This window comes from Passer domesticus, chromosome 15 (assembly GCF_036417665.1).
Source record: "Passer domesticus isolate bPasDom1 chromosome 15, bPasDom1.hap1, whole genome shotgun sequence".
NCBI lineage: Eukaryota > Metazoa > Chordata > Aves > Passeriformes > Passeridae > Passer > Passer domesticus.
Genome location: NC_087488.1, coordinates 15,885,226 through 15,904,226, shown reverse-complemented (window position 1 = coordinate 15,904,226; position 19,001 = coordinate 15,885,226). Strand labels below are relative to the sequence as shown.

Here is a 19,001-nt window from a genome sequence, read left to right as displayed (position 1 = left end):
CCTGAGGGGTTGAGAGGGGCATTTCCCTGCCTTTTGCAGCCCCACACGAGGTACAGTGGATGGCTCCCTGTCCTGGCTCCTATCCAATTTCCAGCTGCAGAGTTTCCCTCCATGGCCACCAACACACCTGGACAAGGAGGTGCCTGCACTGGCTGCTCATGGCCTGCACTGGTGCTGTAGGAGCCAATCGTGTTTCCTGTGCAGGAATGGGTGCTGCAGGGCTCCAGGGCTGTCCAAAGCCATCTGCAGTGCTTTTGGGGTCTGGCTGGGGGAGCTGGAGGCAGCAGGGACATTCCTGCTCAGCCACAGCTGGGTCACGTTCTGCTGAGCACGGTGGGTCTGGGATGTGCTGGGTGCCTGCATGCAGGAGGGGAGAATTACCAGCCTCTTCCTTCACTGGGGTTTTAATTCTGCTTCAAGTAAACAGTGTTGAGAAACTCTCCCGTTCCCGCCAGTGGGAGGATCCAGCAGAATCCCTTCCCCACAACAAGCCATTCCCAGCCCCAGAGTGCATTTTCCACTTCCATCATTTTCCCCAGCTGCTGTTTTACAACCCATCCCAGCTCAGCGACAAGACTTTCCTCCCAGATGAAAAATCGTGATTTGATGTGAACAAATGATTTTTTGCTCTCTCCTTGCACACTCACTCAAGTATTTCCTTGCTCACTGCCCTCATTACAGCTTGGCAGCCCTGGCTTTTGGGGGAGAGCCCTTCACTTCATTCCATCAGCTGGATTCCATTAGCCAGCTAATCTACTGATCACAATCCACACACAGGATATTTTCTCCTTGCTGTTATCTGAAATAATATGGGCATCAGTACAAAAGAAAGGGAAAAGAACCCTACAAAAAGCAATTTACAATTGAGGCAGCGGAAATAAATATATCGTAGTCACATGAGGAAATAGTAACCATGGAGCTATTTTGGGCACAATACATCATGCAGAGGATGATGTGTCTTTCAAGCACAGTTCAAGCCCAAAATTCAAGGCACAGAATGTTTTTGGAAAGTAAATTCTCACATACATTAAGCACCATGCCAAGGAGTGTTGGATGCTGTCAGGCTTTGCATTTCGGGTTTGTTCAGTTTGCATACAGGAAGCCAGAGCCTCAGTAGGACGATCCCAAAGCTGAAACCACACAGGTGCTGACAGATTCTGTTGGATCAGGACCATCCTGGGTCAGTCCCACTGGGCAGAGCCAGACGTGGGGTCTTTTCCAATTTAAATGGTTCTGGGATTCACAGCCCACAGTGGCTGCACACGCAGTGCTGAAGGATCAGTCCCTTGCTCCCTAGAGAACCCCACATACCCAAAATCACAAGTGCCTTCAAAAATCCTACGCGATTCAAACCCAAACCACCACCTTGGCTAAGCCTTCTCTGTCCTGAGTAAACACAGCACAAATCAGGGTGCAATAATCAGCTGTCACAGCTCTCCCACCCTTTCCAGGTGGGGCTGGGGCTGCTTTTGGGGAGATGCCCTCTGTAATGATGCTGCCTTTGGTTGTATGGAGATTTTATTTCAGTTATTATTTTTAAATCAGAAATAATTCAGCTTCCCGAGGAGACGTTGTGGGGTGATGAATTGATCTCACCAGCGAGCCACAGCCAGTGCCCGGGGCCATTGCAGGGTGAAAGTGACATTGAAACCTGACAGATTCGCTGTGTTTGCCGGTTAAAAAATGCACTGCAAAGTACCTGCCTTGTTCTTCCCCTGTCCCCGAGGTACCCGAGCTACCTGCTGTGCTGGGCGTGTGACACACACCCCGCAGCCCCTTCTGCATCCTGCACCAGCCTCGTGGAGGGCTCAGGTGGGCACACCGCCCTGTGTGCCCAGGCAGAGGGTGACAGTTCCCTGCCACATCCTCTGCCCTGCCCGCTGAGCTGCCCCCCAAGGGGACAACCCTTGTTTCCCGGGATTCTCCTGTCCCGGGGTGCTCATGTTCCCCGGGATGCGCTGCTGCCCGGGGGGCTCCTGTCCTCAGGATACCCCAGGACAGCTCTGTCCCCCGGGACCCTCATGGCCCACGGGATCCCCGTTCTCCCGGGACACCTTTGTCCCGTGCCCCCGGGACACCTTTCCCACGGGATCCCCCTGCTCCTAGGACACCCCTTCCTCTCGGGATCCCCCTATTCCTGGGACATCCTTATGGGATCCCCCTGCTCCTAGGATACCCATTTCCCACGGGATCCCCCTGTTCCTGAGACACCCCTGTCCTCCGAGACCCTGCCTGCCCCCGGGACACCCCTTTCCCACGGGATCCCCCTGTTCCTAGGACAACCCCATGGGATCCCCCTGTTTCTAGGACACCCCTTCCCCATGGGATCCCCCTGTTGCCGGGACCCCCCTTCCCCACGGGATCCCCCTGTTCCTCGGACATCACCATGGGAACCCCCTGTTTCTAGGACATCCCTTTCCCACGGGATCCCCCTGTTCCCGGGACCCCCCATCCCCACGGGATCCCCGCGCTGCCGGGCCCGGTGCGGTGTCCCGGTGCCCCGGGCCCCGCCGTGCCCGCGGTGCCGGGCCGGGCCGGGCCGGAGCGGGGGCGGCCGGGGCTGGAGCGGCGCCGTGTTTCCGCCGGGCGGGAGGCGGAGCGGGGGCGGCCGCGGCCGGGCGGAGCACAGAGCCGAGCGGCGCCGGGCCGGGCCGGGGCTGTCAGCGCGGCGAGCGGGGCCCAGCGGGCCGGGCCATGGCGGGCGGGCGCTGAGGCGGCGGCGGGCCGGGCGGCCGGGGCGGCGGCGGCGCGCCGGGGCCATGCCATGCCCGTAGGGAGAGATGCCTTTGGGAAATGGAGACACTGGAGCACCGCGCAAACATGGCGCCCCGCGGCTGCCGCTGCCGGGCTGGTGCCTGCTCTGCTCGCTGCTGTGCGGGGGGCTCGCCGCGACCCCGGCCCCCGCCTGCCGGCCCTGCGCCCCGGGCTGTGCCTGCGCCGCGCCCGCCTGCGCCGTCAACTGCTCGGCCCGCGGCGTGGAGCGCCCGGGGGCCGCCGTGCCCCCCGCCGCCACCGCGCTGTGAGTACCGGGCACGCCGGGCACGGGCGGGGGGCGCGGGGCCAGCGCCGGGCCCGGGCATCGGCCCGCCCGATAACCGGGGGTTCCGAGCGGGGAGTTTGGTTCGGGGCGTTCAGAGCCGGAGTTTGGTTTGGGGGGTTCCGTGATGGAGTTTGGTTTGGGGGGTTCCGTGATGGAGTTTGGTTTGGGGGGTTCCGAGCCGGAGTTTGGTTCGGGGGGTTCCGAGCGGGGAGTTTGGTCCGGGAGATTCTGTGTTCGGGTGTTTGGTTCGGGGGGTTCAGAGCCGGAGTTTGTTTCGGGGGGCTCCGTGATGGAGTTTGGTTCAGGGGATTCCGAGCCAGAGTTTGGTCCGGGAGATTCTGTGTTCGGGCGTTTGGTTCGGGGGGTTCAGAGCCGGGAGTTTGATTTGGGAGGTTCCGTGCTGGAGTTTGGTTCGGGGGGTTCAGAGCCAGAGTTTTTTTTGGGAGGTTCCAACCGGGGAGTTTGGTCCGGGAGATACTGTGTTTGGGCGTTTGGTTTGGGGGGTTCAGAGCCGGGAGTTTGATTTGGGAGGTTCCGTGATGGAGTTTGGTTTGCGGGGGTTCCATGCTGGAGTTTGGTTCGCGACGTTCCATCCTGCAGTTTATTTCGGGGGGTTCCGCGTTTGGGAGTTTGGTTTGGGAGGTTCTGTGATGGAGTTTGGCTTGGGGGGTTCCATGCTGCAAGTTTGGTTTGGGGGGTTCTGTGATGGAGTTTGGTTTTGGGGGGGGTTCCGTGATGGAGTTTGGTTTTGGGGGGTTCCGTGATGGAGTTTGGTTCGGGGGTTTCTCTGTTCGGGAGGTTCATGGAGAATAACGGGAGGAGGGTGTGCAGGGACAAGTTTGAATTAATTATTGGGGGGTTAAACACGCTTTAAAGCGAATCCGAAAGACGCAGCTGGCGAGTAAGAGCCGGGGCGGGATGACAGATGTGTTTGTGTCCGGCTGTTTTGGGTAGGTCACTCAGGCGTGTTCGTGGAGGGGCACTGCAATGGTCCATGTGCTCTGTCACTGAAATCAGCTCGCTGCCTGACGCAAGAAACAGACGCAGGGGAAAAGTTTGGTTTTCCGTAGGGAGCAGCTTTTCAGCTCTTGACGAGACAAAAGCATCGAGTGATTCATGGAAGAAAGATGACGTGGGGCCCGGCGCGGTGCACGGAGCTCACATGAACTAATTTCTGGTGGTATTTCTCTGCTTTAAGGGTCTGCTTTTCTGTTTGGATATTCTTAACTAAGCTTCCACTTTCTGTGTCAACGCAGAGACGCTGCAGAAGTTGTGGAGTACCACAGTAAACATACATTGTAGGTTTTGCAGGCTGTGTCTGGGCTAACTTCAGGAAAATGTGCACATCTCTAAATCCAGCAGCCAAGGTGTTTTCCAGCTCTTTTCTTGCTAGATATATTTAGACTTCTGCAAACAGACCAGCCATTGTTTGTTGCAGAAAGTCCCTGACTGGAAAAGACTGGTTTTTATTAAGGAGGTTCTGGATTTCTGTTATCTGTTGTTGGTTTGAGATGGGGCTGTGCAGCTCCCCAGGCTGCTCACTGTGGAGCAGCCTCCTGAAGGCTGTGATGATCAGCTCTTCATTTGGCTTTTTGAGGATTTGGGGCTATTACAATGTGTTTCTGTGGTTATTAATGTTGGTAGTAAGTGTTTGAGACTATGTTATTGTTGTTCAGAGGCGCTGAGTTGTAAAAGCTCCCAGAATGTTTTGGGTATTGTGCAGTGACACATGGAAGTGGGACATAAAGCTCTTGCAGGTGAACAAAACCATGGGAAGGGAAATGCTCCAGGGAAAAGCACCAGGATGGTGTTTGTGGCACCGTGTTCTGATTGAAAAGTGTTTGTGTAGGGCGCAGAGCTCGTGTTGGAATTCAGGCTGTGGAGTCATCCCTGTCAGGCAGCTCATCCTGTGTGTGCGGGCTGGGAACGTGTGCTGGTCCTGTTCTCAGGGCTGGGCTGAGATGTGCTGAAGTGGGTTTCTTTCAGGTTTACTGCTCTGTTTGGCCTCCTGGTGATGGCAGAGAATGCAGGTGCACCCACTCTCGTTATAACCATGACGAGTTCACAGATTCATTTCTGTTAGGATGGAAGGGACTCTGGCTCATGGCCCCATGAGGTTATGTGAGTGGTTTTGCCTAATAATTTCACATTCCCTTTGTTGAACAGGGACAGATAAATAACGTTTATATATTCTCTCATTAGAGGAAAAATTATTTTTTAATATCTCAACAACCCCTTTTAAAAAATTAATAATTCTGGAATGAAAGCAGCCATTAGGAAGGCCGAGTTCTGAAAATTCCCAGCGCCAGAATTCCCGGCCATTTGCTTGCAGCAGCACTCAGCAACTGCGATTCCGAATTTCAGGCTGTAGAAGTGAGGCCTAGGAAATGAATTCCTCTTGTATCCAATGTTTTAGACAGAGCAGCTTTGAGGCAATAAATGCCAACTGCGGCCGGGCTGTTACCAGGAGCAGGGGAACTGTCCCACCCAAAGAATCGCTAAGGAAATGGGCTCTGCTGCTCGCAGACACCACATACCTCGCTGGAAGCAGCCTCCAGGCAGAGCGAGCGGGAATATTGGCCCCTTCCCATGGCCAGAGTCAGGTTCTTGAAGTGTAACGCAAAGTCTGGCTGGAAGCAGGAGCAAAGTCTGTTTTTCCAAATAATCCGCGGCGCGCAACGCGCGGAACTGAACTGGGGGAGCAACGCTGCGAGGGGCAGCATCTGCACTTCTGAGCTCCTCCGTCCCAGGAATGCTCTGATCCATCTCTTTTCAAGTGCTTTGCCCTCAGTGCTGCCGGATTTCGGTCGCGTTCATTTGAGCCTGAGCAGTTTCTTGAGCTTTCATCGCTTATTTCGTTCCTCAAGTGGAAATAAATCTCATCAGGGCTTTCCGACTTTCCCTTGCAAGTACTGATTCTTTCTGACACGTCTTTGGTGTTGTGGCAGGTTTGAAGTGGAAATTAGGATCTCGATGTAAAAGGATGAGAGTGGAAACTGCCTTTATTTTCCCCTGATTAGGATGGAATAGTGTTTGTGGATGGGTGAGAAGGAGGAGCTGGGATCAGAGGAGCTCTGCTGTCACCAGGCTCCTGCAGAAGCAGATTTGGGGGATCAGAACTTTCACCCAAAACCCAGTGGGGTTTTTTGTGGGTTTGGCAGTGCCCAGCCGGTGACTTCACCTAAATAAACCTTAAAATAAACAGATCTATGATTCAGGAACCTGCAGTCTGGTATTTTAAATTTCAAGGGTTAGCAGCGATTGGTAGATTTTGATATTATTACATGATGCTGGAAAAGCCTTTTCAAGGCTTGGGGTGCCTTCAAAAGCTATCAGGGGAAAAAAAATGTCCAGTTTAAATTAAAATTTAATTCAGGTAAACCCACAGGCAGTGGAGTGTCTGTGCAGTAGTGTCCAGGCCACAAAAGCAAAATAGCTCTATTGCTGTTCCTAGAAAAAATTGAGACAGCCTGGAATGTCATTCTTGTAGGAAGCCATATCCCAGCGAGAACAAGGCTGCGTTTCTCTTTTGTAAGAGATTTTGGAGGGGGGAAAAAGGCCCAAATGAGGTGCTAGATAAATATTTTGCCAGCGAGATTCTTTCAGCCTGTGGAAGGGAGCAGTCCCATAAGCAGCTCGTAGCTATAGTTTGAGTGTGAACAAGGAGGCGATTCTGTGGTCCGCTCTTAGAGAGGGCTGGGTTGTTTATTGTGCTCCTTCCTAAAGCCTCAGAGAACTCTCAGTGCTGTTCCCATGACTGAGAAACTTTTTAAAAATGAAAACTTTTCTCAGTGGTGTTTCAAAGTGTATTGAGAAAAACGTCCCAGCTCAGGAAGAGCAGGCATCCACCGGAGAGGAGGATTTGAAGGCGCTCCTGCTCTGGGGCAAAAATTGCAATTGAATAATCCTGAGCAGCATCAACGTGTCTCACTTTTGTGATCTGTAGTTTGGTGCAGCCAAGCCTAGAAACCCTGGTAGTGACAAACCCCCACATGCTAAAGAACTGCAGTTAAACCTCTTGGAGCCCCAGGAGGCAGGACGAGCTGCTGGTGGAACCCTCTGGGTTTCCTCTGACACCTGGTGTGTTTTTTCCTGCGCACTGTTTACACTGATTTTTCCCTGTGTTTCCTGAAACTTGTAGGTTTCCTGGTGGTCTCTTTCTGTGTGTTGCTTTTTCCTTGTTGGAGTGAAAGTGAGGGCTGATCCTGCTCTTCTCCTGCTCCAAGCCCCCGGCAGGTCTCTGCGTTTCACTCAGCTGCTTTCATTCTGCTCTCAGAGTGGATTTAAAAGAAAACCACTCACTCAGAAGGTAGAACTCATATGGTTTGTTAACGCTCCTCTGCCTTTTGTCCCGTTTTAATGGGATTCCTTGTTTTATCTCTTGTCACGCCGTGTTTTCCACGCTGTGGTTTCCATAACGCGTCTCCGCGTCATCCTTTCTCTGTTCCTCCAGGCTTTGTTGTCCTTTGATTGATTGACGCAGTTCAGCTTGATTTTGTGTTTTATTTACTCCACATGTCCCCAAACATTTATCTGAGTTGTAGTAAGTTACAAAGTGAGCAGGGGCAGAAGGACAGCTCGGGAGCAAAGCCGTGCATTCCAGTGCCAGGGTGGAGCAGGCTGGGAGCTGCCTGGATCTGGCTCTCAATGTGAGGAGAGTGCATGGAGCAGTGTGGGCAGTGGGGTGGGTTTTGGGGGACACAGCATTGTGGGTTAATCCCTCCACAGCCAACAGCACGATTTCAGGCAGTCGCTGTCAGGCTCAAGGGGAAAATTTCCTGTCTCTTCCCCAGTGGAAAGTTGGCAGCTGCGCTCCCGGGCTGTGCTCACGGTGCTGTTGCTGTTCAGAGGAATGGCTGCTGCTGCTCACCAGCTCACCCTTTTCTCCCCCCACATCAAACCACCCTCCTCAGCCTCCCCACCATCCCTCCCTGCTCTCCAGGCCTTGCTGAAATGTGGCTCCAGGGCTGGGAAGCCGCAGTGGCTGCGCAGCTGCCGGCCGCGCTCCCCTTCAGCTGCAGGGACGAGCTGTGCTGAAGGTCACTAGCCTGTCCCAAAGGAGGGTGGTGGTGTTCCCCCAGACCTCTCCAGCCCTCGTTTCTCAGCCTTCCTTTGCAGTAAAGTATGAGCCTGTTTTTCATATCGAATCCCCGTTCTTTACGTAGACAGTGAAGCGAAGTTGGCATCTCTGTTTGCCAAAACTGAAAATGTCAATTGAAACGTAGTGTTAGTTTTTTGCTTTGCAAAGGGCACAAAAAGCAAAACTCATGTGATTGCTGCCATTCACGTTTATTTAAAGGGTAGCTGTCATCAGGAAGAGCATCAAAAACATGCAAACTGTAGCATTTGCAGTGTATTTATAGGAACTGTGACCAGTGAAGAGATTCTGTCAAAGAATTGCAGAATCCTGGAATAGTTGGGGTGGGAAAGGACCTTAAAGAGCATCTCATTTCACTCCTCTGCTACTGGCAGGGACACCTTCCTGCAGACCAGGCTGCTCCAAGCCCCATCCAGCCTGGCCTTGGGCACTTCCAGGGATCCAGGGGCAGCCACTGCTGCTCTGGGCACCCTGTGCCAGGGGCTCCCCATCCTCACAGGGAGGAATTTTTTCCATATATCAAACCTCAGTTTTTCCTCTTTCAGTGTGAACCCATTCCCACCTGTGCTGTCACTACAGGTGCTGATGAGCAGTCTCTCTCTGGCTTCCCTGTAGCCCTTTCAGATACTGGAAGGTGCTGTGAGCTCTCCGTGCAACCTTCTCCTCTGCAGGCTGAACTTCCTCAGCTTTCCAGCTCTTCCCTTTCCCTTGAAAGATCACATCCTTTTTGATAATGTGCAGATAAGCAAAACACATAATTAAAACAATTCCTCAGCCAGCTGTTTCTACCGCATTAACAGCAAAATAGTCGCCCTGAGGTTAGGAACAGGTAAATCTCTTGTTCTTCCTGGCATCAGGCCTTGGAAAAGCCTCGCTGAGCTGAGCTCGGCAGTGAAGTTTCAGACGTGGCATATGGTCCTGTGTGATTCTGTTTAACCTGCTGTCATGCTGAATTGCATTAGCAGCCCGTGCTGAGGCAGCGTGGTGGCTGGGTTGGTGGCAGGACTGGGTGTTATTCACTGCAGGTAGCAGATCTGCCACCCTCGCATGGCTGGGTGCTGGAGCGTGGCCCTGCTGCTCCTCAGCCTGGGGCTGTGGGTGCCCTCTGGCACTGCAGCTTTGGCAGCTGCTGGGATCCTCATTTCTCACTCGTGCTGGCAGATGCTCTGGAGGAGCGTGGGGACAGGGCTGTGCCACAGCCTGCAGCAGCTCGTTCCTGCAGCTCCTTCCTGCGGGGCAGCCTGGAGTGACACGGAGTCTGGATCCGAGCCACTCTGCCAGCCTGTTCCTATTCATCCCAAATTGTCCCTGGCCACCACACCATGGCCTTGTTTCTCCTGGTGACAGCTGGGCAGCTCATTTTCTGCCAGCCTGTGCAGGCAGCTCCTTGTGTGAAGCGCTCTGGGCTCTGTGCAGTGCAGTTTGTGTGTCTGTGATGGAGTCACAGGGTCTAATCCCTCTTTGGAAGGGACATTTCCAGGGTGGGGTTTGTAGCCCTCCCACAGCCTGTGCCCACCGCCTTGAACAGACCTCCTGGTCCTTCAGGAGGGCTGGAGAGGGACTTGTGACCAGGGCATGGAGTGCCAGGACAAGGGGGAATGGCTTCCCACTGCCAGGGGGAAGGGTTGGATGGGATCTTGGGAAGGAATTGTTCCCCATGAGGTTGCCTGGAGAAGCTGGAAGTGCCCAAGGCCAGGTTGGACAGGGCTTGGAGCGACCTGGGGCAGTGGGAGGTGTCCCTGCCTATGGCAGGGGTGGCACTGGATGGCTTTGAGGTCCCGCCCAGAGCATTGGGTGATCCCCTGGTCCTGTGCTGCAGATCCCCAGCAATGGCCTCTTCCCAGCTCCATTGCAACACCCCCTGGCAGCCCCTCAGCCCTGGCTCCCGCAGGATCCCTGTGGCTGCTCCGGGCTCCTCTGCCAGGGACGGCACCAGCATCCAGAGGCACAGGAGGATTTTCCCTGCAGGGACAGCCAGTGGCTCCCCTCCATCCTGCCCCTGGCCTGGGGGCTGGCCCGGGATGCTGTGGAGCCCTGTCCCAGGGCTTGGGGGCTCTGCTCCTGCTGGAATGGGTTAAGCAAGCTGTGGGAATGGGTTCTGCTCCTGCAGGAATGGGTTCTGCTCCTGCTGGAAGGGGTTAACTGGGCTGTGGAAATGGGTTCTGCTCCTACTGGTTCTGCTCCTGCTGGAATGGTTCTGCTCCTGCTGGAATTGTTCTGCTCCTGCTGGAATTGTTCTGTTCCTGCTGGAATGGTTCTGCTCCTGCTGGAATGGTTCTGCTCCTGCAGGAATGGTTCTGCTCCTGCAGGAATGGTTCTGCTCCTGCAGGAATGGTTCTGTTCCTGCTGGAATGGTTCTGCTCCTGCTGGAATGGTTCTGCTCCTGCAGGAATGGTTCTGCTCCCGCTGGAATGGTTCTGCTCCTGCTGGAATGGTTCTGTTCCTGCCGGAATGGTTCTGTTCCTGCTGGAATGGTTTTGCCCCTGCAGGAACGGTTCTGCTCCTGCAGGAACGGGTTAAGCTCGGGCAGAGCCGGGGGAGTGGCGCAGTGCAGAGCGGACCCAGGGTGTGGGCTGAGTCCTGGGAGGGAGGAACCCGAGCAGCAGCTGAGCCTGGGAAAGCAGAGCCCGGCCGGATCGTGTTGGCCAGAGCTGAGCGCTTCTCCCTCAAACCACGCCTGGGCCGGGGGTGGAGTGAGGCCGGGCTGGAGCTGCGGGTTTTGGTTTGGGGCAGGTTGGTGAGAGCATCTGTGTCCTGTCCCGGGAGATTCCTGCACTGACAGCCCCAGGGTGGTGAGCTGGGGGATGATCCCTTGGTCCCCAAAACCGTGATGGGAGCACGTGAATTCCTTTGAGAGCTGGGGAAAAAAAACCTCGCGATTTTTTTTTTTGTGTGTGTATTTTTGTAGTACAGAAATGCTGCTTGAAGAAGCACTACAGAAGTGCCTATTTTTGTACCTCTGAGTTCACCCGCTCTCCTCGCAGCTGGCTGGGTGTGTCTTAGGGCTCGAGTGCAGCCTTTCCACGTGTGGCTTGGGAAATGCAGCTGCTCATTCCTGCCTCTGCTGCCGCTGCTCCCAAATGCCACATTTCCAAGAGCAGGGTGCCCATCCTGGCACAGGGGCTTGGGGACCCTCTGGGGCGTTGGGGCTGCCAGGAGAGGTGTCAAGCAAGCCTTCCCTTGCAGGGGATGCTCGTGCCCCAGGGCTGGCACCGACAGTCCTGCTGGCAGGGGTACAAGTGCTGTCACTCTGGGAATGTTCCAGGTTTTCCCTTCTGGCTTGCTCCAGTGCTGGCCCTCGCATGAGCAGGGGCTGTGTGGCTGGTTGGGAGCAGAGGGAACCATCCAGCCACGCTGTGCAGGCAGTGTGTGGGGTGATAAGAACAAGAACCACGGCCCTGTCCCATGCCACGTGCTCCCAGCTCAGAGCGTGTGCCACATTTCCTCTCCTGGGGCTTGGAGAGCCGAGGGAACAGCTGGAAACCACAATGGGATGCAGAGTGGAGCCTCTAAGAAAAGCTTTGCAGCCGCATTCCCTCCTCTCTGCTGTGCTTTGTACTCCCTCAGACACCTCTGCTTGGGCTGGGTGGTTTCACCAAGGGAGGAGAGGGTTTTTAGGGTGGTGGCTGCCTGGTCACCCCCAGACAGGTCCCAGGGACCTGGTGAAAGGCTCTGAGCTCTGGCAGAGCAGTGTGGTGCTGCTGGCCCTCAGCAGAGCTGGGTTTCACCCCTCCCCAGATGAAAAAAAAAGGGTTGGAAAGCTTTGTGGAAAGAGTGAGCTTGCAAAGGAGGAGTTTGGATACGGAAGGAGCAATCAACTGGCACCTTCCACGTCTCCTCTTGCTGTACCAGCTCTGGGATCTCATGGATTGGTGCAGGCACAGCAAAAGGACAGCTCTCACCTGAGAGCTGCTCGTGATCCAGGCAGTCCTGCCAGAGCATCAGCTTGGAACGTGGGCACTTCCTTGGAGGCTGGCAGAGCTGCTGCCATCCCAGCCTCCGCAGGGATCCCAGCAGGATGCACAGTGACAGATCAGTGATTTGTGTCCCAGAGCTGCCCTCACACCCAAGCGTAGCCCAGCTAAAAAGAAATCTCCCATTCCCTAAAGCCCAGCACAGCACTCATCTGAAACATGATGCAGAGTGATTCCCTGGGAGAAGAGTTTCCACTGGAAAATGTCTTGGCTGCCACCCAGGGCTCTGTGGAGCAGTGTGGAGGACAGCTCGGTGCTGCTGCCTGGGTGATCTTCTGGAAGGGGGCTGTTAACATGAGCAGGAGTTGGTGGAGCCATTGGTCAGGATCCCTTCTCTGCTCCTTCACTAGACAGCAAAAAGAAGATTCCCTGTCCTGCCAGACTCTGGAGACAACTGCAACTAGAGAGCCACTGCCATGAGAAGAGTGGCGTTGGCCAGAGATTCATAAGTAATGAATTAAATCTGTGCAGAGCAAAGGTTTCTGTCGGAGTGTGGGAACGTTATTTTACTCCTACGGAGCGAAAACATGAAGTCAGTGGCTTTATAGACTGAGCTCTGCAACCTCTGATTGCATGGATTGGTGCAAAGGTTGGATCAGAAGTCTTAAAAAAATTAGTGTAGACAAAACTGAGGTGGGAAAACAAAAGCTGGAAGAGGCCAAGGGTTAGGCTTTGTTAGTCTCTGAGTTGTGTTAAGAGAATTCTCTGTAGCTGGTATCTGTGGTGGATTGTGTCCCTGCAGCAGTAAGGGCTTTATTTAGGGAAAATTAAAAGGGAAGGTGCTTCTCCTGTGTGCAGGGCACAGCACAGGTCAAGCAGCACCGTGGGGACAAAGCTGGAGCTCTCTGGGTGGCACTCGAGGTTCTGCTGGGCTGCCACAAGACAATTCCCAAGGTTTAATTGGGAGGGAGGGCACACCCTGCTTTCTGCAGGGAGTGCCAGGAGCATCACTGGCTCCTGAGTTTGTGTTTTATACAGCACAATAACTTCAGTAGCCCAGCAGCCAGACCCCAAAGCCCTCCTGGCACTCCCTGCATCAGTAATTAACCATTACTTGGAAAGCTCTGTGCCTTTCCAGTGCCTGCAGGACACTGACCTGTCAGGGTAGCAGTGCCACTGGCCTTGGGTAGTTGAATTTCTGATTACATGCACAGATGGCATCTGCTACAGCCACAGATTTAGGTGGCATTCACTTGGCTTTGCTTTGCTTTGCTCGTAGTGCCCCGTGCTGTGCAGCCAGTCAGGAGGGAATATTTCTCTCTGGCATCAATTAGTCTTTGCAGCAATGAAAGGGTTAATTACAGCTGGCCAACAGATCTCTCAAAGGAGCCAGCAGAGCCCACTGTTGTGCTCTGTCTTCCTGTGGATTAGCCAGACACATCCGAGGCTGTTGCTTGATCCCATAACTTCAGGGAGAGCCGGGGGAGTTTGGAAATTCCTCTCCCAGCACCCTGCTCCTGCAGGACCCACAGCTTCCCCTGGGGCAGCTCCACTCCGGCTGCGTGGGAAGGACATTCCAGAAGTCACCAGAGGATCTTTTCATGGAATCCCGGGGTCATTTGGGTTGGAGAACACCTCTGAGCTCGTTGAGTCCAGCCTGTGGCCAGGCTGGGCAGCCCAGCTCTGGATCCTCCTCTCACAGCTGGGTGCTCTGATCAGCACCTTCAGCTCCCTGTGCAGCCTGGCCCCAGTTCCTCTGGTCCCACGGAGCAGGGGAAGCTCCTGGAGCTGCTGCTCCCTGTCCTGCCTTGCTGTGCAGCTCCTGGGAGCTGCTGGGTGCTGCAGCAGCCGTGGGGGCAGTGAGCAGGGCCAGCAGGAGCCTCCCTGTGTGCTGGCCTGCAGTGCACACCTTGGCTTGGGAGGAGAGCCCAGCTACTGGGGGCAGTGTTGTCTAAGGGCTGGACGAGCAGGGGAAGCACAACTCCTGCTTTTGTTTTCAGTGTGACCCTGCTGGTGTGGGCTGGGCTCTCAGGGATTCCTCTGCATCCCTCTCCCTGGATTCCTCTGCATCCCTCTCCCTGAGGATTCCTCTGCATCCCTCTCCCTGAGGATTCCTCTGCATCCCTGTCCCTGGATTCCTCTGCATCCCTGTCCCTGGATTCCTCTGCATCCCTCTCCCTGGATTCCTCTGCATCCCTCTCCCCTGAGGATTCCTCTGCATCCCTGTCCCTGGATTCCTCTGCATCCCTGTCCCTGGATTCCTCTGCATCCCTGTCCCTGGATTCCTCTGCATCCCTGTCCCTGGATTCCTCTGCATCCCTGTCCCTGGATTCCTCTGCATCCCTCTCCCTGAGGATTCCTCTGCATCCCTGTCCCTGGATTCCTCTGCATCCCTGTCCCTGGATTCCTCTGCATCCCTCTCCCTGAGGATTCCTCTGCATCCCTCTCCCTGAGGATTCCTCTGCATCCCTCTCCCTGAGGATTCCTCTGCATCCCTCTCCCTGAGGATTCCTCTGCATCCCTCTCCCTGGATTCCTCTGCATCCCTGTCCCTGGATTCCTCTGCATCCCTCTCCCTGAGGATTCCTCTGCATCCCTCTCCCCTGAGGGTTCCTCTGCATCCCTGACTGAGCCGTGGGGCTGAGGCTTCATTGAATTGGGTTGTTTTTATGGGAATTGGGTGCTTGTGGAGTGCCTCGGTGCTTGGCTGCCCCGGGTGTGCCATTCCTGCTTGCCCGCTGCTCTGCCATCCTCGTGGGGAGGCAGTACAACATCCCCTGCAGCTCTTGGGGAGGGGAATCCTCAGCCTGAGCAAGGTGAGCACCAGGGCAGCAAAATGGAGATGTGGGCTCACTTTGACAGGTTCATTGGTACCCTTGGTCCTGCCTTCCCACCCCTGCTTGGGCTTCAGCTTCTTCTTCCTCATCCTCAAACACAGCTTTGTGCTGGGGGAGCATCCTGAGTGGCAGTACTGGAGCAGCAGGGTCCCACTGTGCTCCCACAGCTGGAGAACCATTGATTTTGTTTTAAAGCATCTGAAAAAGAAGCAAAGTTTCATTTTCTGCCCAGCTTGTATTTTTTGTTCAGGGCAGACCCATCAGTTTCCTGCACAAAGACATCCAGCCCCAGCCTGGAGGTCAGAGTTGTGTCCAGTGCAGGGCAGCAGCTCCTGGGAGGAGTGTGGCTGCATTTCAGTGTTCCCACTGGGATTTGAGATGGCAGGGACAGCTCCAGTCCTCCTCCTGGCTGCAGATCCACTTGTGCACTTCTTTTGACTTCTTGGAGTCCTAATTCTGGCTGTGTGGCAGGAGAATCATGGAATAACAGAATTGTTAAGGCTGGAAAAACCCTCCAAGATCACTGGGTCCCACCATTCCCCCAGCACTGCCAAGGCCACCACAAATCATGTCCTCAGCCATTTCTTGGGCACCTCTGGGGATGGTGGCTCCACCACCTCCCTGGGCAGCCCCCTGCACTGCCCGACAGCCCTTTCATGAAGCAGTTCTTGCTGATGTCCAACCTGAGCCTCCCCTTCCTGTCTTCCAGCTGGGTGAGGCTGTAGGAGCTCCCTGCCCGGGGCAAGGGAGTGCCTGAGGTCACCCAGGGAGTTTGTGTGCCAGCCCCTCCTGTGTTCTGGGGTGCAGCAGAGTGTGACACACACGTGGGCTGGCACGTGGGGCCCGTGTGACATGGAGGTCCTGAAGTTTGAGGTGATGGGCTGGGGCTGCTCAGGGATCCAGCTGCCCCTGGAGCATCCTTGGGGTGGTGGAGCTGCATCCCCGGGGTGCCACAGCACGGCTGGGGTGTGGGTTGGTGAGGAGCTGCTCACTGCATCCCTGTGCCTGCCTGGAAGAGCTGGCCCTGCCCCTGGTGTCCCTGCAGGTCCCTCTGTGGTGACCTGCAGGCAGCAGGGTTCAGTGGTGGGACAAGGGGAGCAGCGTTTTATCCAGACCTGTGCTGGGGTTCTGGATTAATCATTGCTGCTCTTAATGAGCTCCAGCTCAGAGGCAGAGCCGTGTTCATCCCCTGGGACTGAGCTCCGTGGGGATCAGGTGCTGGCACAGCTCTGCTGCCCAGTCTGGGGCTCCCAGGAGGCAGCAGGGAACGGAGGCACTGGTTAATAGGTAGGATGGAGTTAATCATCCACTGAATTCCTCAGCTACAAACTCTCTCCTCAGTATTTTTTCTGGTGCTGTTGCTGGAAAGGAAATGGGGGTATGTGGAGCAAAACCACACTTAACAGCTCACAGTAGCCCTGGTGTGTGCAGGATTTCTTGCCTTGTGCTGAGGGTGGAGCTCCCCTCTGAGAGGAGACGCTTGGATGATCTGGCAGAGCTGAGCAGTGCTGGGATATTTCGTATATCTGCACCTTTCCCTTTGGGTGCCTGGGCCAGGCCCTGGAGAAGGAAGTGTGCACTTTCACCTGCCTGAGACCCAGGAAAGATCTGTGTTTTTCTCACAGTAATCAATCCCCAACAACTCAATCAAAAGTGAGAGAACTTATCTTAATTAATAAAATAGCAAGGATGCAATTACGTACAAAAGTCCAGCTCTGCCAGCCCAAACGTGAGTCAACTACCTCTCATAAATCTGGAGATTAAAAAGAAACAAAAGAAGGCCAAATGCTGGTGCCTTGTGTGTTTTGAGCCTGAACTCCCATGCAGGAGACCCCTGGCAGCATCTGTGTCTCACTGAGGAGGTACTGAGGAATAAGGGATTTCAGCAAAATAGAAGGGAAGGAAGAAGTAGAGATTATAATTTAATGTCATGATTCCAAGAGACGTGGGAACCCACCACTTTTTTTAGGACAAAGACTGGGTGTATTTTCTGATTCTTTTAGGGGTAAAGATGTGCGATGTAGAGCCACTTACCATGGGACCAGGCACAGGAATTTTTCAGATGTGAGTGAAAAATAACTCAGTTGGTGTTAGTCATGCTGCAGAATGTGTTACAATGGCCTTAAACACTGAGTGGGATCCAATTTAAACCCATAAAAGTGAGGAAGTCTGGACTTGGAGCCTGTTCTTCTACCTGTGTACGCAGCTGTGCGTGGAGTAGCTGTGGCATAAACAGCACAGGATGGTATTGGGATTTCTTTTTACTCCATTAAACAGTTGTCATTTGTTTCCAAGGGTTTGATTTTATTGCTCCTCCTGTTTCACACAGCAGGAAATTAAAAAAAAAAAGCAGCCCAACACACAAGGAACAGATGCAAATTTTTATTTGCTCAAATTCAGCTGAAAGTAGGAGCTGGGGCTCCAGGTTGCTTCACAAAAATATCTTAATGTCTGATGATTCTGAATAGAATTAAAATACATGGATTTTAATAGACTGACAGAGCAGTGGCACAGCAGTGACACAGAGCAGTGACACAGGGCAGTGACACAGAGCAGTGACACAGCAGTGACAGAGCAGTGACAGAGCAGTGACACAGCAGTGGCAGAGCAGTGACACAGCAGATACACAGCAGTGACAGAGCAGTGACACAGAGCAGTGACAGGGCAGTGACACAGCTGTGACAGAGCAGTGACACAGGGCAGTGACAGAGCAGTGACACAGAGCAGTGACAGGGCAGTGACACAGCTGTGACAGAGCAGTGACAGAGCAGTGACACAGCAGTGGCAGAGCAGTGACACAGCAGATACACAGCAGTGACAGAGCAGTGACACAGAGCAGTGACAGGGCAGTGACACAGCTGTGACAGAGCAGTGACACAGAGCAGTGACACAGGGCAGTGACAGAGCAGTGACAGGGCAGTGACAGGGCAGTGACAGAGCAGTGACAGAGCAGTGACAGATCAGTGACAGCAGTGACAGAGCAGTGACAGAGCAGTGACACAGAGCAGTGACACAGAGCAGTGACACAGGGCAGTGACAGAGCAGTGACAGAGCAGTGACAGGGCAGTGACAGGGCAGTGACAGAGCAGTGACAGCAGTGACAGGGCAGTGACAGAGCAGTGACAGAGCAGTGACAGATCAGTGACAGCAGTGACACAGCAGTGACACAGCAGTGACACAGCAGTGACAGAGCAGTGACAGATCAGTGACACAGCAGTGACAGCAGTGACAGAGCAGTGACACAGAGCAGTGACAGAGCAGTGACAGGGCAGTGACACAGAGCAGTGACAGAGCAGTGACAGGGCAGTGACAGAGCAGTGACAGGGCAGTGACACAGCAGTGACACAGCAGTGACAGAGCAGTGACAGCAGTGACACAGGGCAGTGACACACAGCAGTGGCACAGCAGTGACAGAGCAGTGACAGAGCAGTGACACAGCAGTGGCAGAGCAGTGACACAGCAGATACACAGCAGTGACAGAGCAGTGACACAGAGCAGTGACAGGGCAGTGACACAGCTGTGACAGAGCAGTGACACAGGGCAGTGACAGAGCAGTGACAGAGCAGTGACAGCAGTGACAGGGCAGTGACAGGGCAGTGACAGAGCAGTGACAGAGCAGTGACAGGGCAGTGACAGAGCAGTGACAGAGCAGTGACAGCAGTGACACAGAGCAGTGACAGAGCAGTGACAGCAGTGACACAGCAGTGACACAGCAGTGACAGAGCAGTGACAGATCAGTGACACAGCAGTGACAGCAGTGACAGAGCAGTGACACAGAGCAGTGACAGAGCAGTGACAGGGCAGTGACAGGGCAGTGACAGAGCAGTGACAGAGCAGTGACAGCAGTGACACAGAGCAGTGACAGAGCAGTGACAGCAGTGACACAGCAGTGACACAGCAGTGACAGAGCAGTGACAGATCAGTGACACAGCAGTGACAGCAGTGACAGAGCAGTGACACAGAGCAGTGACAGAGCAGTGACAGAGCAGTGACACAGGGCAGTGACAGGGCAGTGACAGAGCAGTGACAGAGCAGTGACAGCAGTGACAGAGCAGTGACACAGAGCAGTGACACAGCAGTGACACAGGGCAGTGACACAGAGCAGTGACAGAG

General features: G+C 54.6%; 1 protein-coding gene across 2 annotated transcripts in view; it reads left to right on the top strand.

Annotated features, from left to right (window-relative positions):
• The first annotated feature begins 2,629 nt into the window (after positions 1-2,629).
• PKD1 (polycystin 1, transient receptor potential channel interacting) overlaps positions 2,630-19,001 on the top strand; it is an 82,599-nt gene continuing 66,227 nt past the window's right edge. For both annotated transcript variants that reach the window (XM_064390079.1, XM_064390078.1), the window contains exon 1: positions 2,630-3,019. In XM_064390079.1, coding sequence (XP_064246149.1) covers positions 2,781-3,019 — 239 coding nt within the window. In that variant the 5' untranslated portion in view covers positions 2,630-2,780. The remainder of the gene's footprint in view (positions 3,020-19,001) is intronic.